The sequence below is a fragment of the Staurois parvus genome, unplaced genomic scaffold (genome assembly GCF_062004578.1).
Source record: "Staurois parvus isolate SC_StPar_1 unplaced genomic scaffold, SC_StPar_1.0 ptg000414l, whole genome shotgun sequence".
Classification (NCBI taxonomy): domain Eukaryota; kingdom Metazoa; phylum Chordata; class Amphibia; order Anura; family Ranidae; genus Staurois; species Staurois parvus.
In genome coordinates this window covers 6,078,004-6,095,179 of record NW_028318210.1, presented here as the reverse complement: position 1 = coordinate 6,095,179, position 17,176 = coordinate 6,078,004, and the positions used below count along the sequence as shown (strand labels likewise).

At 41.7% G+C, this 17,176-nt stretch overlaps 1 protein-coding gene across 2 annotated transcripts in view; it reads left to right on the top strand.

Moving 5' to 3' along the window:
* LOC149454948 (prostaglandin reductase 2-like) overlaps positions 1 to 16,928 on the top strand; it is a 30,427-nt gene extending 13,499 nt beyond the window's left edge. Inside the window, exons 4-11 of one of the 2 annotated variants that reach the window (XR_016314155.1) lie at positions 2,264 to 2,455; positions 4,098 to 4,268; positions 4,558 to 4,767; positions 7,960 to 8,075; positions 10,317 to 10,404; positions 10,939 to 11,008; positions 14,524 to 14,563; positions 16,417 to 16,928. Coding sequence is in view for 1 of the 2 variants with exons in the window: in XM_089686890.1 (XP_089543016.1) it covers positions 2,264 to 2,455; positions 4,098 to 4,268; positions 4,558 to 4,767; positions 7,960 to 8,075; positions 10,317 to 10,404; positions 14,524 to 14,563; positions 16,417 to 16,484 (885 nt within the window). In the remaining variant the exon portion in view is untranslated. The remainder of the gene's footprint in view (positions 1 to 2,263; positions 2,456 to 4,097; positions 4,269 to 4,557; positions 4,768 to 7,959; positions 8,076 to 10,316; positions 10,405 to 10,938; positions 11,009 to 14,523; positions 14,564 to 16,416) is intronic. The other variant, XM_089686890.1, reaches the window with a different exon arrangement.
* Positions 16,929 to 17,176: the final 248 nt, after the last annotated feature.

Sequence of the window (17,176 nt, the reverse complement as noted above, 5' to 3'; positions counted from 1 at the left end):
TTGCTGTGTGCAGCTGCTCCAGTTTCTGTCTGCTCCAGATTAGTAAATTCCCCTCGATATGCACTTGAGGCTGTTTCTAGTATCTGGCCAAGATTACCTGCAGTAAAAGTTTATGTTGTATGTACTTTCCCATAGAAAAATAAATAGAAGAAAATAATTGGACAGTATTATTTAAAGCAGTATTAAACTCTAAAGAAAACATTTATTTATTGCAGCTCACCAAATGTTGCATTAGTTTTATTTTTAGACTTTCTTTCTTTATTTTTCCCTTGTAATCCTGCCAGTAAATCTGTTTTTCAACAAAACAAGAGCAGTCCTGCAGACGTAGCAGTTAGAGGGTGGAGCTAATCAATTTATGTCAGGGGTACTTACAATAATCAGCTTTTATTTATGTAAAACGTTTATCCCAAAAGAAACAAAACTGTTGCTGTAACTACTTAAAAAGTGTTAGCTAGAGTTTGGCTTCAATTTGTTAGTGTATATGAATCTGCTAGTGCATCTAACACTCCCCTCCCCAAAAAATAATGCTGCTGTCCAAATGTGTCCCTGCTGCTCCTCCTTTCAGAGTGTAGGCACTCTAATACAGGATGTGTTACTGGCTGAATCACCAGGTGAAAACAGAGGGATTTATTACTGCATTAAATATATACTAAAGTCGACTTTTTCAAGGGTTCCTGTACAGGTTGCTAGAGGTCCCTTGAGTAATGGCAGATTGATCTCATCTGCACTCCTAAGGACAGAATTTTCCACTGAATCCAATGGGGTTACCTCCACACCAACCAACAATGCAAGGGAGCACTATAATGACCACCAATGAAAGAGGAAACGTTTTCACTTATACCCAGTTTAAGAAGGCACTTCATAAACCCCAGTGTAAAAAAAACATTTTTCCATTGACCTCCAATTTTAGAGGTTATTTCTCCACTGACCACCAGTGTAAGATGGCATTTCTCTACTGATCACTAATGTAAGGGTACATTTTTCTGCTGAGCTCCAATGTAAGGCCTTATTCACATGGACGATTATGGCTATCTGTGATTTCTGGCAACAAGATTCACCCGTGTTTATGTTTAGCTGAAGCCACTCTGCCCGTGAATGAGTAACAAGCTGACAGCAGTCACATGTCCGTAGGGTAAATACACATGGAGTCCATGCATTCTCTACTAACAACTTGTTTAAGGGGGCATTTTTCTACTCATCAAAAATGTTAGGAAGCATTTCTCTTGTTGGATAGGTGCAGCATGGTGCCGTGGCAGTGAACACATAGAGGCCCGGAGTGCAGTAACCAGCATATTGAAGAATTTGCAAACAGTAAAACTCAGCGGGGGAGCTCACCAAACCGGCAACTTGCAGTCAATGTAGCAGAGAGTCAACGGTAGTGGGCCCAAACTTCTGAACTGAAGACAGTGCTTGGCAAGGGGACTTGTATGCGGCCTGGCTGGTCCAACCCAAAAGAGAGTTTGTCAAAGTGCAGACATAGGCCTTGAGCTGTCCTTACTCCTCCAAAACCTGTCCCTAATACTAGTGCTGTCCCTGACAGATGGGTATGATCTTCCTACACTAGCCACTTCGCATCTGTGTGCCAAAACCTTAGAGCAGGGATTTAAAAAGACTCTGCGTGACCCAAGTTGAACACCAGGGTCACCTGGATGCAGCGTAGGCCACCAGAATGCTGTTGCAGGGAACCAAGGGTAATCATAGAGAAACCTAGTTTCTCCTAACTTCCCCCTCCAGCTGCACTGCTGCTCCGGATGAATGCCACCTACAGCCTGAGAAACTAGACTGCACCTGCCTACACTTTACTGGCCACTAATGTAAGGGAACAATGCAATATTCATTGACTATCATTATCTTCTGTCAGTATCATAATTTAATTCACTGTGTGATTATTACTGAAAATAATTTTGTCATGTAGAGCAGGAGGTTGCTAAATGTGGTCCTCCGTGGAACTCAAACACTCCATGTACACCATCTTCTATATTGTTTTCTGCTTAACTTTCAACAGTTTAGTGATCACATGATAATACATATCAACATTTTCAGCAGGGGTTCAATAAGGTCTGAAAACAAATTCCAAAAGTTCCTCCAGGATAAGAAAAGTTGAGAAAAGCTTACTAAAGTCTTACTGCTTGAAATGACAGTTTCTTTATTTGCAATGTAAAGTATGTTCCTTCTTCTCATAAGATGAATGCTGGAGTCCATCTGTCAAGCAAGAAGCACTGTTATGTTTGGCTTATTTGTTAGCAGCTTTGTTTTTTCTTAGCGCTATTGCATGAATGAAGAATCAGCTGGAAGCTACCTTCTCATATGGAAGATTTCTGAGGTCCTTTTCAGTAACGGCATTGGAGTGATTGAGCAAAGCAGGAGCAACCAGCTGAAGGTTGGGGATATGGTCTCAGATTTTAACTGGCCCTGGCAGACAAAGTGCATCTCGGATGGCAGCTCACTGAAAAAAGTAAGTCATGTTCAACCCAGTCCACTTAAAAGTATTAATTACATTTTATATAGAATCTATATTTTAAGGTTATCTAGTGTAGCACTACCCCCTTAGGAGTTGCTGAAGTTTTGGGTCCCTCTATAGTCCTGCACAGCCAGGCAACATGCATTTCTTTCACTCATTAGGAGTGCATTAGGAGCCAGTAACCAGTCCTTGAGCTTGTTTTTTATGTTTTATTAGGGGATTTGAACCTGATTGGGGTAAGGGGTGTATGGGATGCTCAAGGGTAATGGCAACAGAGGGCAAGCTCCTTAGCAACTATGTACAAGTCTTTACAGCAAACAGCCTCTTCTAGAGAGCTAGCCAGCATCTCCTACTGTACCACCCCAGATCCCAGAGGAATTCACTTCTTATCCAGCTAAGGGTAATCCCTAACAAAAGAGATCCAGTGCCTGCCACGTTCGAGCAAGACAGTCCTGGGTAGCTGCTAATGTGGTTGTCCACCACAGTGCTTCTTCCCCTATCTGGCCCAGGGAATGCAAGTCTACTAACTCAGACCTTCCCCGTGTTGCTGGTGAGTCGGTGGCTGCTACCAGACCTTCTAGCTGGGCCGCTCCTTCCCCGACGCACAGGTGGTCCTCTCTCAGGGGGGCAGTGAAATCCCAAGCTTTCCTCCTTCCAATATTCCTCCTGCCTGGAGGTGAGCCCCTCTCCCATCTGGCTCCCCTCCCAGGCTCCTGCTCTCCAGCCTCACTTCCTCTCCATCTGCCAACCAAACTCTCCTCCAACTCTCCTGCTACTGAGAGAGCTCCGTTACTCTTAAAGACAGTCCTAGCCCCTTGCCAAGCCTCATGTTGGGGATTGGCCAGGATCCTACAAGAGTACAGACCAGCCACTCCTCCTCTCCGCCCACTACGTCTATATCTTTCTCCAAAGTCCTAGAGCAAGGGGAAATTCCAGAGAGCTGATCTGCAGAGCTTCTCAGCTCTGACCACAATTTGACCTTCTGACTAATGCACCCAGGCTGCTACTCAGCCTCTATCTAACAATTGACACTAGAACTTCCCCACCTAACCAGTATCCTTAGTTATTCACAAACTGAAATGCAACTCCAGACATTATTTTACAGCTTTGGGTAGACTTAAAAAGGATTACAACTGCTTTCTGCTTGCCCCCTGGGGAGGATGTCCTGGTGAAGACATGAAAGTGAGAAAAAACCCCACCAACAAGCACACATTCTAAACAATACACTGACTACCTAAAACAGACCTGTCCCATGTAAGTGAATAGGACCACACCACAACCAAAGGCCAAACGCTTGGCTCACAGTTGTGGCACGGTCCCACAGTGCAACAATCACCAGTCATCAGTAACAAAAAAGCATACTTGAATTTAGGGCTCTGTCCCACAGAACACATGTGGTCTGGACCTTCATCCCTGAAACCCCATGGCCCCATCCTGCCACAGACTTTGACATGATGCCAGCAGTGGGGCTGGAAGGTGAACCTTTTCCTCCTGGATGCACTAAAATATTGAGAGGGATGCACTGCTTGATGGCCACGTGTGCAAAAAAAAACATACCACAGCTCAAAATATAGCTGTTTAATGTACTGTAAATGACCTAATTATTGTAGCTGTTATTCTTTTTGTTTAAACACAGCTGGACCCCAATCTTGTGGATGGACACCTGTCTCATTACCTGGGTCTTCTTGGAAGTACTGGCTTAACAGCTCTACTTAGTATAAGGGAACAAGGACATGTGACCCCTGGACCTAATCAGACGATGGTGGTTAGCGGTGCTGCTGGTGGTTGTGGTTCATTGGCTGGGCAGGTAAAGTGGTATGTTACTATGAAGGAAGATAACATGTTGTCATCTAGCTGTCTTGTCCTTAGCAGTGCATTTGGGGGGTCTTAGAGCAATGGCAAAACTGACAATTGTATGGAAAGTGAAGAAATTGTCTCTAATCTAGACAATTCCATCCAATATTATGCTGAACACCTAAGTGTTTTATTACAAGTATTTTCTTTTTCTTATATGTTGTCTGTATTCTATATCACAAACATAAAATCCATGGCTTGTATTATTGCTCCTCTCATTTCATTCTTCAAACCCTCTGTAGATTGGTCGCCTTCTTGGCTGTTCCCGTGTTATAGGAATCTGTGGAACAAATGAAAAGTGTGCATTTTTGAACTCGGAGTTGGGTTTTGATGAAGCTTTGAACTACAAGTTGCCAGGACTTGCATACAAGCTAAAGGCCTGCTGTCCAAATGGTGTGGATATCTACTTTGACAATGTTGGTGGAGAGATCAGTGACATTGTTATCAGTCAGGTACCTAGATCTATGCATGCTTTATTTATTTAATGTGAACCCACATTTCGCTAATGAAAGGCAAAAAGACTTACTTGAAAAGAGCTGACTCTCTTCCTGCTCCCATGCGACAACACAGTCACATACTTTCCTTCAACTGTGGACATACAATATGTGTAGACTGCAAAAGGACACTAGGGGACCCGGGGGCTCATATACAGTATGTTAGATTTGGGTCTACTGAGTAACGGAACCCCACAAATTGTCACAGATTTGGACAGGGCTCACTTCTATCTAGCTGTCAATTGGTACACAACAAACACGCGTTTTACCTGGCTAGTAGTTACATTGGAAGGTGAGGGGGACAAAAACTGGTCTTGCACAGGAGCCCTGCTGCTGTTCTCCTGGTGTTTCACTACACTTTGGTGGGCATACAGAGTGGCGAGGGTATCAACAGAAGTCAATTATAAGTGTAAGCAGGGGATGGACAATTAGGTGAACCTGTTACAATGTAATAAACCTTGCTTATATTTATAAATTGTATTTAAATGTATCTTGTGTTGCCATTAATGCTCAATACATATGGTGGCTGAACGTGCCACACAAAAAACAGCATATTTGTTTTTTTGGATTGTTCTTTCCTCAGTAAAAAGTCTTATGGGCCCATGTTTCAATAGGTCATTCTAAAAAAAGTATGATTGTAACTGAGCATGTGCCAAACCTTTTCAGCTGGGTAGCAGTCTGACATATTAGGTGTCTTGTCCAGTACTTTTTTCTCACTGGATTTTCACTGTTTGCCATACTAATCATGCATTTTCGAATTAAAGTAAAAAAAAAAATCTAAAGCCCAGTTGAAGCTTCAGTATTTAAATAAAGTGAAATAAAGTGAAGTATTTATTACTGTAATTCAGTCAGGCTGCATATACATCAATAAATATGCTCTTTTCTCTGTTCTGTTAATTGCTTAATGCTGCAGTATGGGTTCAATGCTCTGTACGAGTAGCACACTGGACAGCTGAACTGCTGCTCTCTTATACATTGCAGTGTCCTGAGTCTCCAGAGGTCATAACTTGCCCCTCCACAATATTCCTACCAACAGCACTTAAACTTTCTAACTATTGATGTTTATAGGGCACTGTTCAAAGGGGAATGTCGGATTGCTGGAGACTGGACTGTTGCGTTGTGTGTGACAGCAGTGGTCTGACTCTCCAAAATGCTGTCAACACAGGGTTATAGTCAGGGCGTATTTACCACAGGGCAAACAAGGCACTTGCCTAGGGTGGCATTTTTTAGGGGGGGCAGCACCTCCCCTCAGAAGAAGGGATGAAAGAAGGGACACGTGCACCATGGGAACCTAGTGGGATCCAAGAGAGGCTGCGGGCTGCTTGATGGTATATGTAGAGCCGGACTCCAGGGATGCACTGGATGCAGCACCAATAATAAATATCATAACTTAAATGTTTCTTTACATTCTGAAATTAATGCCAAAAACATTATAGATTTCTAACACAAATGAGTACTTTGGTTCCCATTTAAAACCACTTTCTGTACTGGTTCTTGAAAGCACTCTCATGTTCAGTAATAATGTGGATTTCCTGTTTTTCCCTCCATAAAAATGTCTTCTTGAGGAGATCAGGGCGTGGAAATCCACAATACCTGTATCGGCTAGATACACCTATTTACAGTTCCGTCACTTCTTCCATTCCTGGAATTCCTCTTTAATGCTGGATCGCCCCACAGATTTCGAGAGGATAGCTATTAAAGGTCCTTCCCAACATCTTATCACCTTTCTATATAAACTACTTCTCAATAAAGACTCTCCTGTTGAGAGGCCTCACCGTTATATCAAGAGACGGGAGGATGAACTCCAGTGCTCAATTTCTTTGAAATGTTGGCAAGTGATATGGGATTCTGTTGCTAAGACCTCTTGTTGTGTTGTATATAAAGAAAACTTATATAAAATATTGATTCATTGATACAATACAATGACAACAATGACAACCTGTCAGACAAATGCTGGAGATGCATGGAAGGAGTAGGTACATTGGCACACATTTTTTGGTTTTGTCCATAGATTGCAGGTTATTGGGCTACGGTTAGAAAGGTATTGGAACAAGTACTCAATGTTATCTTATTATCTTACCTCTAGACCCGCTACACTATCTTTTGTTGTTATACTTCAGGGGTATCCCCAAGCAATCTAAAAGGTTGGGTGTGCATATTCTGATGAATGAAAACAAACAAGGGCGCACTCTCATCGTGCATTACTGTGGTAAACCACGTATTTTATTAAATAAAAAGGATGTATACTCACAAACCAACGTGATTATAGGCAGTATGAGTGATCCAGTCACAATGAGTGAAGACAGTCACAATACAAATGTGTCTAATGATGCGGATAAACTGACGCGTTTCGGGGGCTGAACCCCCTTCCTCTACCTTTGTGGATCACTCATACTGCCTATAATCACGTTGGTTTGTGAGTATACATCCTTTTTATTTAATAAAATACGTGGTTTACCACAGTAATGCACGATGAGAGTGCGCCATTGTTTGTTTTCATTCACCAGTGGTCAGATTTCCCGATCTCAGAAGGGCAGCACCTCTTCGATTGGCATTTTGGCAATTCCTTGGTTTGCATGAAGATTGGAGCGCTGGTTTTGTTTGTCTATCTCTTGGTGCATATTCTGATGGTCGCTGGAAGGGTGATACCACGACTCTGGAAATCAGTAGATGTTCCCACGCTAAATCATCTTTTAAGAGCGATCTCTGAAATCAGGGAAATGGAATATCTTACAGCTCTAGTGGGTGAGCACTCAGGTCACTTTCCTCTATTTGGGAAGTATGGGATCATTCTCCCTTTGGTAGACTTCCTTAACCCCCCCCTTATATAGTCCAGACACTATTCCAGGTACAATGCCTTTGACAAATAATGTAATCCAATGATGTGCAGATTTATGTTTTTGAATTGTGCAGACTACCATGCTACTTATCTATGTTCATATTTCTCCTGATTTTGTTTTCTTTTATATTAATGATGGGTTTTTTTGTTTTTGTCATTGCAACGTTTACACTTAAAGTGTTGTTGTTGTAACTGTTTTGTTTTACAAAAAAATATGGGCACTGGCCCTTAATAAAAATGCACATTATCAAAACTGTCTTCTCAACATTGCAGTTAAAGAAAGACACTAAGTTTATTTCTGTTCTGCACAGATGAAGAAAAACAGTCACCTGGTATTATGTGGTCAGATCTCCCAGTATAACAAGCGCCCTCCTTTTAATCTCGACCCCCAGACGGAGAACACCTTGAAAGAACGTAACATTGCAAGGTAAGTGTTTCTGGTTGTGTTTAGGTAAGGGTATGTACTTTTTGTGTAGCATTGCAATTGTAGGCAGTGACCATATTACATTGTCATCTGCTTCAGTTTTTCCATAGCTGCTTCCTAGTTTCTGCTGATAGCATGTGTTTAGTACAAGAAAAGAGAAAAACACTTTATAGTCTGCCACACATTGGGTGAATCTGATATTTTCCTGGAAAACTAAATGTAGCTGTTTGCTTTAAAGAGGAAGTGAAGTAAAACTGCTATGTTTACAGTCCGAGTAAAAAAATAATAATAATAAATATAAAATAAAAGAAGAACAGAAGTGTTTTCTTTGAAATGCATGCTATTGCATTCTAGATTACGGCGCTTTGCCAATCAAATGTAGTTGCACCCAAACACACATCATTAGTACAATGCAGTGTGACTGCATTATAGCGCACCCAACGCACAGATGACAAAAATTGTGCAGGGTGAATTTGTTTGTGCATTGAGGTGCCAAAAAGGAGAAATTTGTCTTTCAAACAGGGTCACAGGGATTGGGTAAGGGTATGGGGTGGAGAGACGAAGGCAGAGAGAGAAAGAGAAGGCAGAGAGTGAAGGAGAAAAAAAAGAGAGACAAAGAGAAATAACAATGGGCCTTTCATGGGCTCAGGGAAATAGTAAAATGATCTCTTGCATTGGAGCTTCTGTTCACCCCACTGTAGTATATGCAGGCACAGCCTATATGAAAGTGACAACTCTGCTCTGAATTCAGGAGCAGTACAGCATCATTGCCACAGCATCACAGGAAGCTGCATTAGGTGGCCTTCACTGGTACCTTAAAAAGGTATTTCTGAGACTTTGCAGGGGCAGCAAATGAAAATTGTACTCGTAGATGCAAATATAATTAGGTGCTGCAGCACATTTTTTTTTTTTATGGGAGGCCATGGTTCTACTTAAATGCACAGAATAATCTCTCCAGTGCTCCAGGGATCAAATGCCAAAGGAAAGCCAGGGGAACCAGGACCAAAATCGCCTATAGATAGCCCTTCGGAAATGCTGCTCTCCTCAGATAGGGAAATTAACAACTGAAAAAAGAGCAAACAGGAGGTGCAAACCCCTAGTGTATTATCCAAGGTTTATTAAAGGTAAAGAGGATGAAAACATACTCACAAACATGGCATAAATGTAAAGCTTAGTGTCCGGCTGTCAGTATGGTCGGCTCACTGATGCGTTTCGGGGATGAGTCCCTTTCCTCAGAGCTGTTCTGAGGAAAGGGACTTGTCCCCGAAACGCATCAGCAGGCCGACCATACTTTAAACGATCATTGACTTTTTTTTCTCGCAGCAGAATGCGTTTTTCTCGCAATAGACTTCAATGAAACCACACCACAAATGCAAATGTTACTTTTTTGATGCATTTTACTTTTTATTTTTTTATTGCTAATAGGAAAGTATGATAATTCTGTTCATGTAGTGTGACTTTGATGCGACTTTGAATGGGTGCAACTTTACACTCTCTGGCACTCAAGTTGCACCGTCCAAAGTTGCATTAAAGTCGCATCAACGTCCACACATTCCTATTAGCAAAAACTCTAAATCCTTCAAAACGTGTCAAAAATGCACGTTCAAAAACGGAAAACGCACTGAGAAATTGACATCTCGCAATCTGCACTGATGTGAACCTAGCTGTCAAACTGGGAACAGCGGCCGTGTCTGTGCAGCTGCTGCACCCCAATTGACATGAATTGAACTACCTACACCGGGGTGCACGTTACACCCGTGCATCCCCATGCAGGCAATCACAGCCCTCACACAGGAGTACGCTATAGTATGCCCGTGTGAATGAGGCCTTAAAGGCCAACATCACTAGCAACCTGTAAAATGCTAGTTGCCTGGTTGCCATTCTTACCTTCTGACTTCAGTGCTTCCTGAATCACAAACCTGTAACAAATATACAAAGGATCTGCATGCTTGTTCCAGGTTAGTGAAACAGAAAGTAGTGAAGCGTGAGAGATTCAGACAGGAGAAGGTCAGCAGTGGCATCCTACATGGTACTCTCAGTTTTAAGTACATTTTTTAAAGTAGCTCCGCTTCCAGCGCAGTGCTGATTTGGTATGGCGGTGGAACACAGTGTGGCACATATCAACTGGTAGGAGAAGGAGCCTGATCACGGTGGTGTGCCCATTGAAATGATGCATTGGTTTTAATACATGGCAGACATGATAAAAGTATTAACTATTGATCTTCTTTATTTATGTTTGTACAGAGAACAGTTTCTGCTCTTGAACTATACAGATCAGTATGAATCTGCCACTCTACAGCTCAGTGAATGGGTGAGAGCAGGAAAGCTCAAGGTATGAAAATTCAGAAGGTCACTTTATAGTTATTGTAAGAGAGAGATACAGGGATTACATTTGGGCTACATTCTCCCTTCACATACAGATTGCATTTCCAGCTTCACATACAGATTGCATTTCCAAAATAATTCTGTATGAAATACTGTAATGGTTTGAGTTAGATGCTTTGGAAATACTGAATGTAAAAACGTAATCTACTAAAGCTGTACCCCGCAAAACTTATCATAGTTTACTAATCCTTACATGTGGTGGCTGCAATAGTTTTCTTTTTTTTGCTTTTTTCCCCTTTATTTTCACCTGGTGATTGGCCAGTAAGCCTTTTATTTTTAATTTTCGTGTAGTAAACCAAACTGTACCTGCTTATAAAGTGTTAGCTGGAGTTCAGCTTTAATTTGTGCTTTAATCTAAATCTGCTAGTGCATCTAACACTACCCTCTCCCCAGATTAACAATGCTGCTGTTTCAGTAGACTTCATTAAAAAAAAAAGCATTGCCAACAGGCAACAGCAGTTTCAATTTTTGTTTTTCTTAGCAATGAGAACTATACCTGCAGAGGCCATGGGAAAGGAAGATGGCAGTTGTACCTGTTCAGTAGAGGAATGGTATGTACAGTAGCTTGGCTGGGGGCCACACCTAGCCAAGCTTTTAGAAAATGGTGATGCGCAGTAGAAGTTTTTGGAAAATGCAATAGTGTGTGAGCTTAATCAGGCTTTTAAAATATGATGCTGCTACCATGCATGCAGGATGGCAGCTCTGGTCCAATACAAAATGGTACTGCTGCCATGTTCCTGCATGGTAGGAGCTTTGGGAAAAACAAGAGGGCAAGCTCGGCTGATTATTTTTTTTAAAATGCCACTACTTTGCATGCATGGTACCAGCTTTGCACCACCACAAAACTGTACAGATACCACCATGGAGGGAGCCATGGTTATTAGCCAATCCTTTCCTGCTCTATCTAAAGATAAGGGGGAAAAAAAAAAGGTTTTACATTAGGTACACTGCTTGTTTTCCAAGCAGTCCATTACGTTTTCATCCCCTTAACGCTACCTTTAAGTGGCTTCTGTACCATGTGACCCTTATGATTGGTTCTCACAATGCTTACATGATTGGGAGCCAGCCCCATTGGTTTGCAATCAGAAACTCACCAGAAGCTGTTGGTGACAGCTGGGACAATCTGCTTGGAGCGTGCAATGAGTGGGCTGTCAGCATACAACTTCCAGTAGCCGTGGATGTTTATGTGCAGTGACTGAACATTAAAGCCCACTTTTCTTGCCACAATATACTGTATGTGTGTTATGAGGCTGGCAAGAGGGTAAACATCCAAAAATATCTATTGATATGTTTTATATATGATTTAATAATTGGCATGGTAAGGCAATTACAATCAGAACTTCTAGTACCCCACTTCCCCCATAAGAAGCACCCCCTGGAGTACAGGCACCACTGGTTCAGAACCTTCAGTCTCAGAACCTTCAGCATACAGATTTTGTGTTCTGTGATGGAATGTAAAACCATTTAGATGCCACTTGTAGTGAGCATAGCCTGGCCCCAGCATATTCTTTTCCTCATTTGTTGCAGCAACAGATGAAACAAATATCACAGCTGATGAAATTCCAAGGTTACTTTTCCTAGCACATTCTCTTCCTTTCATACTTTATGTACTGCTGAATCTGTTTTTAGGCTTCCAGGGTAAAGAAAGCATAATCTCTGGAGGACCAAGCCGTTCTAGGACTGTATGAAATAAATCACCTCCTTGCCAAACATATAAGCTAGTTTTAGGTATCTGGTTAATGTTATCTATTTTGAAGGCACACAGAGACCTCAGATGACTGGTGCACAATCTGGATGGCATTAATGATTGTTGTATCTAGATACCCTCACAGTTGAATGGACACCCCCAAGTTATTGATCTTGAAGTAATATGGCCTCTGTCATGCCCCTGTGATTAGGATCATCTGCACAATGGACTTATGTGCATCTCATATGTAGGTGTAGCGCTACCCCCTGGAAGCCGCTGGTTTGGGGTCCCCCTTATTCCCTGAACAGCCAAGCAACATGCATTTTCCAACTTGTATCCAGACACACAAAAACAGTCCATGGGTTTATTTTTTTTGTATTTATTAGGGATTTCAACTTGGATAGGGAAAAATGGTATTTGGGATGCCCAATTTGACTCACAGAAGAACAAAAATGAGGACAACTTCCTTCTCTGGCACACTGCAACCACAGATACTTCACTGTATTCCCTCCAGCACAGCAAAGTTTTTAGATGGTGTCCCCGCTTAGTGTATTTTTGCAAAGTCCCAACTTATAGGAGCTCTCAGTCCCCTTAGTGAATAAAAATACCAGTCCACCTGGCCACGGTATCTGATCCCAGGCAGGGGATTGGGTAAACAATAAACTGTCCCCTGAAGACTTGCCAAGAACTTGTATCTAGCAGACCTCTCTCTTATAGGCCCAGGGGGTGAAAAGGTATTCACACTGTCCTTGTCCTACAGCTATGGACAGAACTGCTTTCAAGCCTTCCACTGGGCTGGTTCTTTTCCAAACTATCCTTCCCCAGTGGACTGCAGATCAGTGGAGCTCCCTCTTTCAGCTTTCCTCCTTTCTCCAACGTCTAACCTGGAGGAAGAACCCTCCTTCTCTGGGGTCCCCTCCCAGGCTACACAACAGCATGTCAGCCATCCATCTTCCACCTGACTTTCCTGCTGGCTAGGCTCTCTCATATTTATGGGCCAATCTGCCACACTGCCAGGCCTCCTGCCAGGGATTTGTCAGACTCCCATGAATATGCAGATCACCCCCTCCTTACTTCCACCTACACAGCAGCATTTCAGCCATCCATCTTCCACCCGACTCTCCTGCTGGCTAGGCTCTCTCATATTTATGGGCCAATCTGCCAGACTGCCAGGCTTCCTGCTTGGGATTTGTCAGACCGCCATGAATATGCAGATCACCCCCTCCTTGCCTCCACCTACTGGCTTGTAGAAGCTTCTCCAAGTTTCTACAGCAGGGGGAGGTACCAGAGCACTGACCTGAGCCCTCCAGCCTAACCTGAATTAAACCCTCTGTCTCACACTCAGGCTTCTAGCAAGCCTCTAACTACACTTAACCAACTATGTACACTACAGGGCATTATATATGTAATCACCGATCATGCACCAAGAAGATTTTACTGTGTTTTTTTTTACTGCTATTGAATGTCTATGGATGACTTATCATCTACTATGTTTAGAAGTAGGGGCGGACACATCATTTGTGCAAACTGTGCTACACAAGTGCTCAGTAGGATTAATGTGACACTAAACAATATGCTTGTTTTCCAAAGATATTCTATACACTTCCATTACTTAATGGCCCTGTAATTAATTTTTCATTAAATTATTTCATATTGTGCTGGTCTTCCTACTAGTAACATCATCCGTGAGCTCCTGAACCCCTCCTTTTCCATTTGTTTGAAGTGAACAGTGCATGTTAGTTGAAGTCATATATACTGTTCTGCACACACTATAAATCTCATAGTACATTGTCCATTTTGAAAGTGGGCAAGAAAGGGTGACTACGTTCCTACTAACAGTGGGACCATGGAGAAGAAATGTATTCACCCTATAACAGTAGTCAGATCACAGCAGCAAAGAAACTGGAGAACTTGGAAATTTTGAGGAGGCTAAGAACAATAGAAGTTAAGAATGCATGCTTGATTAAAAAATTTTTTAGTGTCACTTAAAGGTCCTATTTGTAAGGGCTGGGCAGATTCTTGAACTAAGACCCAGACTCTGCGTATTTCTAGTTAGAACAGGGATACATTTTTGAGAATGTCCTAGCCCCTACATCCCACCCGGTATTCTGGGTTCTCTTCATAATAAACACTCCCTTTCCAGCAGATCCAGCATTGTCCTTCAGCGATCTGCTGTTCAAGTGACAGTCTGTGTCCTACGCTGACATTTTGGTTCTCTTCAGGGTTCAGCCTCCGATACTGTTATGTAGTTCCACCCACAGCCACTCTCCCCTCCAAAAAACAGCCTTGTCAAAAAATGTCTGTTATTATTGCTAAGGGGCATAGACATAAAGAGTGAAGTTCTACTTTCATGTTTCCTCTTTTTTATCTCCTGGACAGGCTAAGGAAACTATTGTTCATGGATTAGAGAACACAGCAGGTAAGGATATACTGTAGGTCTTATTTTAAAGTTGACCTAAAATTCAAAGACTATTTTTATTTTTATGGTATAGGCATTACTTTACCTTTCATCTGCTGTATAAATTTGATTTGTGATTAGAGATGTGCACAGGAATTAGATCCTTTTTTTTCTTTTCTGTTTTGTTCTATTCTATTGTATTGTTTTATATTCTATGCTATTTTATTCTGTTCTATTCAATTCTATAAAGCAGCTTATTTAACTTTTACACTATACTATATTTATTGAATTCTAATTCATTTTCAAATTCTGATAATTTGTTTAGTCATAATATATTTCAGATTCATTGAAATTCATTGCTATTGTGATTTGGAAATTCGGATACATTCAAATCTCCGAATAATGAAACGTTTGTCCGAATTTTGAAACTAATTGCACATGTCTATTTGCGATGGAGATGACAGATACCATCTGATGTGAAAAGGAAATTACGTACAATATTTTTGGTTATTTTGGCCATTGTGTGTTTGATTACGTTGCCTCTTGCTTTCCAAGCCAAGCTCCACAAAAGGAAATTGGACATCATTTTCCCACCTTATTTATTCAGAAAATGTATTGTGTTCACTGAAGGTGTACTGTGGATGGTGGCACTGCCAAGTGACCCCCCCTGTGACTACTATGCAGAAAGGCCGATCAACACAGGACTCTACTATCAATATAGTGGCACCTATTTTCAAAATGATTTGCAGTTTCCAAAGCAATCATATGATATGAGCTATGCATACCTACATTGGTCCGAGCTGGATCAATGTAACTATGCAATACAATTCATACCTGGAGTTCAGCTTTAACACTTTCACTGCCAGGTCCGTATGGCATACAGACCTACAGCACTGCTTCCAGCAAGCCAGGTCTGTATGCTGTACGGACCTACTTTCCTCCTCCGCTATAAGCTCATGGTCACTTCATTGACTATGAACTTACAGCAGCAATGTTCAGCAGGCTCTGCTAACACAAGGATAGCTCTGATTAGTGGCTAACAAGCTATTAATCTAAAACAACCCCCCCCCTCTTGGCATCCACCCAGATGCCTGGACTAGCAGCTGGCTCAGCCTCTCAGTGAGACGCTGGGAGCCTGAGCCAACTGCTCCTGCCCCTTCCATAGCCCAGTGCTTCACTGAGTGCTGGAGGGGCAGAGCAGAGAGCCGTAACTAACAGTCACAGGCTCTCTGCTCACTGAACACCAAGAACTGAGCGATCTGCGGTCTTTGATTGCTAAATTCTTAGTCTTAGAGGTGGCGAGGAATAGATGCTGCATCCACTTAGGCAAGTATGTGTGTTTGTTTTTTTCGAATCCTGAACTTCTCTTTTAAGGATGCAGGGTTGAACTGAACCGTGCCCCAGTTTGATTGTCTGCCCACCCCCACTGGTCTGTACTCACACTGGGCTATAATAAAGTGTTCCTAGGCACACTTACATCATCACTTCTGTCATCCAGACCACAGTGATCCCTGCTTATGTGCACAATCATCAATGGAGAGTTCTGTGCTTGGGTATAGTTTGCATCACTCTGAAGCAAACCGTACCGGACCACAAGTGAGCCGTGCCCAGGACCACTTTTTCCAAGTAGTCCTGCACGTGGTATGCTTAACTGTTACCAGGTGTAGTTTGGAGCATTCACGATACACATATGAACAGGATCAACAGGGTGAAACGTGTTTGGGCAGTTAAAACTGCCAGTGAGATTGCACCCTAAGATGCTGTATGTATGTTTATTTGTAAAATTCGTCCAACCATCATTATAATGTGACAGTGAGATGAAAGAACACAATGTCTTTTTTTTGTATTATTTATTGGATATGTTTACCTTTCAGGTGCTTTCCTGTCCATGATGAAAGGAGGAAACATGGGAAAACAGATTGTACAAGTAGCTGAACAATAAGTGTAAATCACACTACACACAAATCAAAGCTTGTGGATGAGTCAGTCTATTGATTTTAGTGCTTTTGCAGCAATCATAGAGTCTTTTGATAAAGCTAATTATGAAGAGCATTTATGCTCAGCTGTGACAGCCAATCATAAAACAGAAGTGAAGAGAGGAGTTCGTTCACCGCCAGAAAGGAAAGCGGTTTTTGGGGACCAATTACATCATTTTTCAATCTCACTGTTAAATAAAAGCCATCACAATTAATAATCAGTAATATATGTTGTTCTTTGTAATCTTCTGTACTTATTGAATTGTTAAAAATAAAGAATTTATAAAAATTTACAAAAAACTCATGACCAAAACAGCATATAAATCTGAGTGTGTAAATAATCACAAATGTTACTGCAGTGGTTAACTCAAAATAATAATAAAAACAAACTGTCTTTTGTTGCTTAGTGACATGATCGCGGAGTCTGTATGGGCTCGCTAACTCTGCAGTAATGCGGGGATTCTTAGCTCCATGTGCTGTAATATTAGCAAAGCTGGCCAGCAGCAACAAATGTGCTCTCTTATAACCGTTTCTACAAAATATTTCATACAAATAGGATAGAAACATCTGCACCCAAATGTGAGATACAAAACCAGAAAAAAAACAAACTGTTGAACTCAAATATTATTATTATTATACAGAATTTATATAGTGCCAA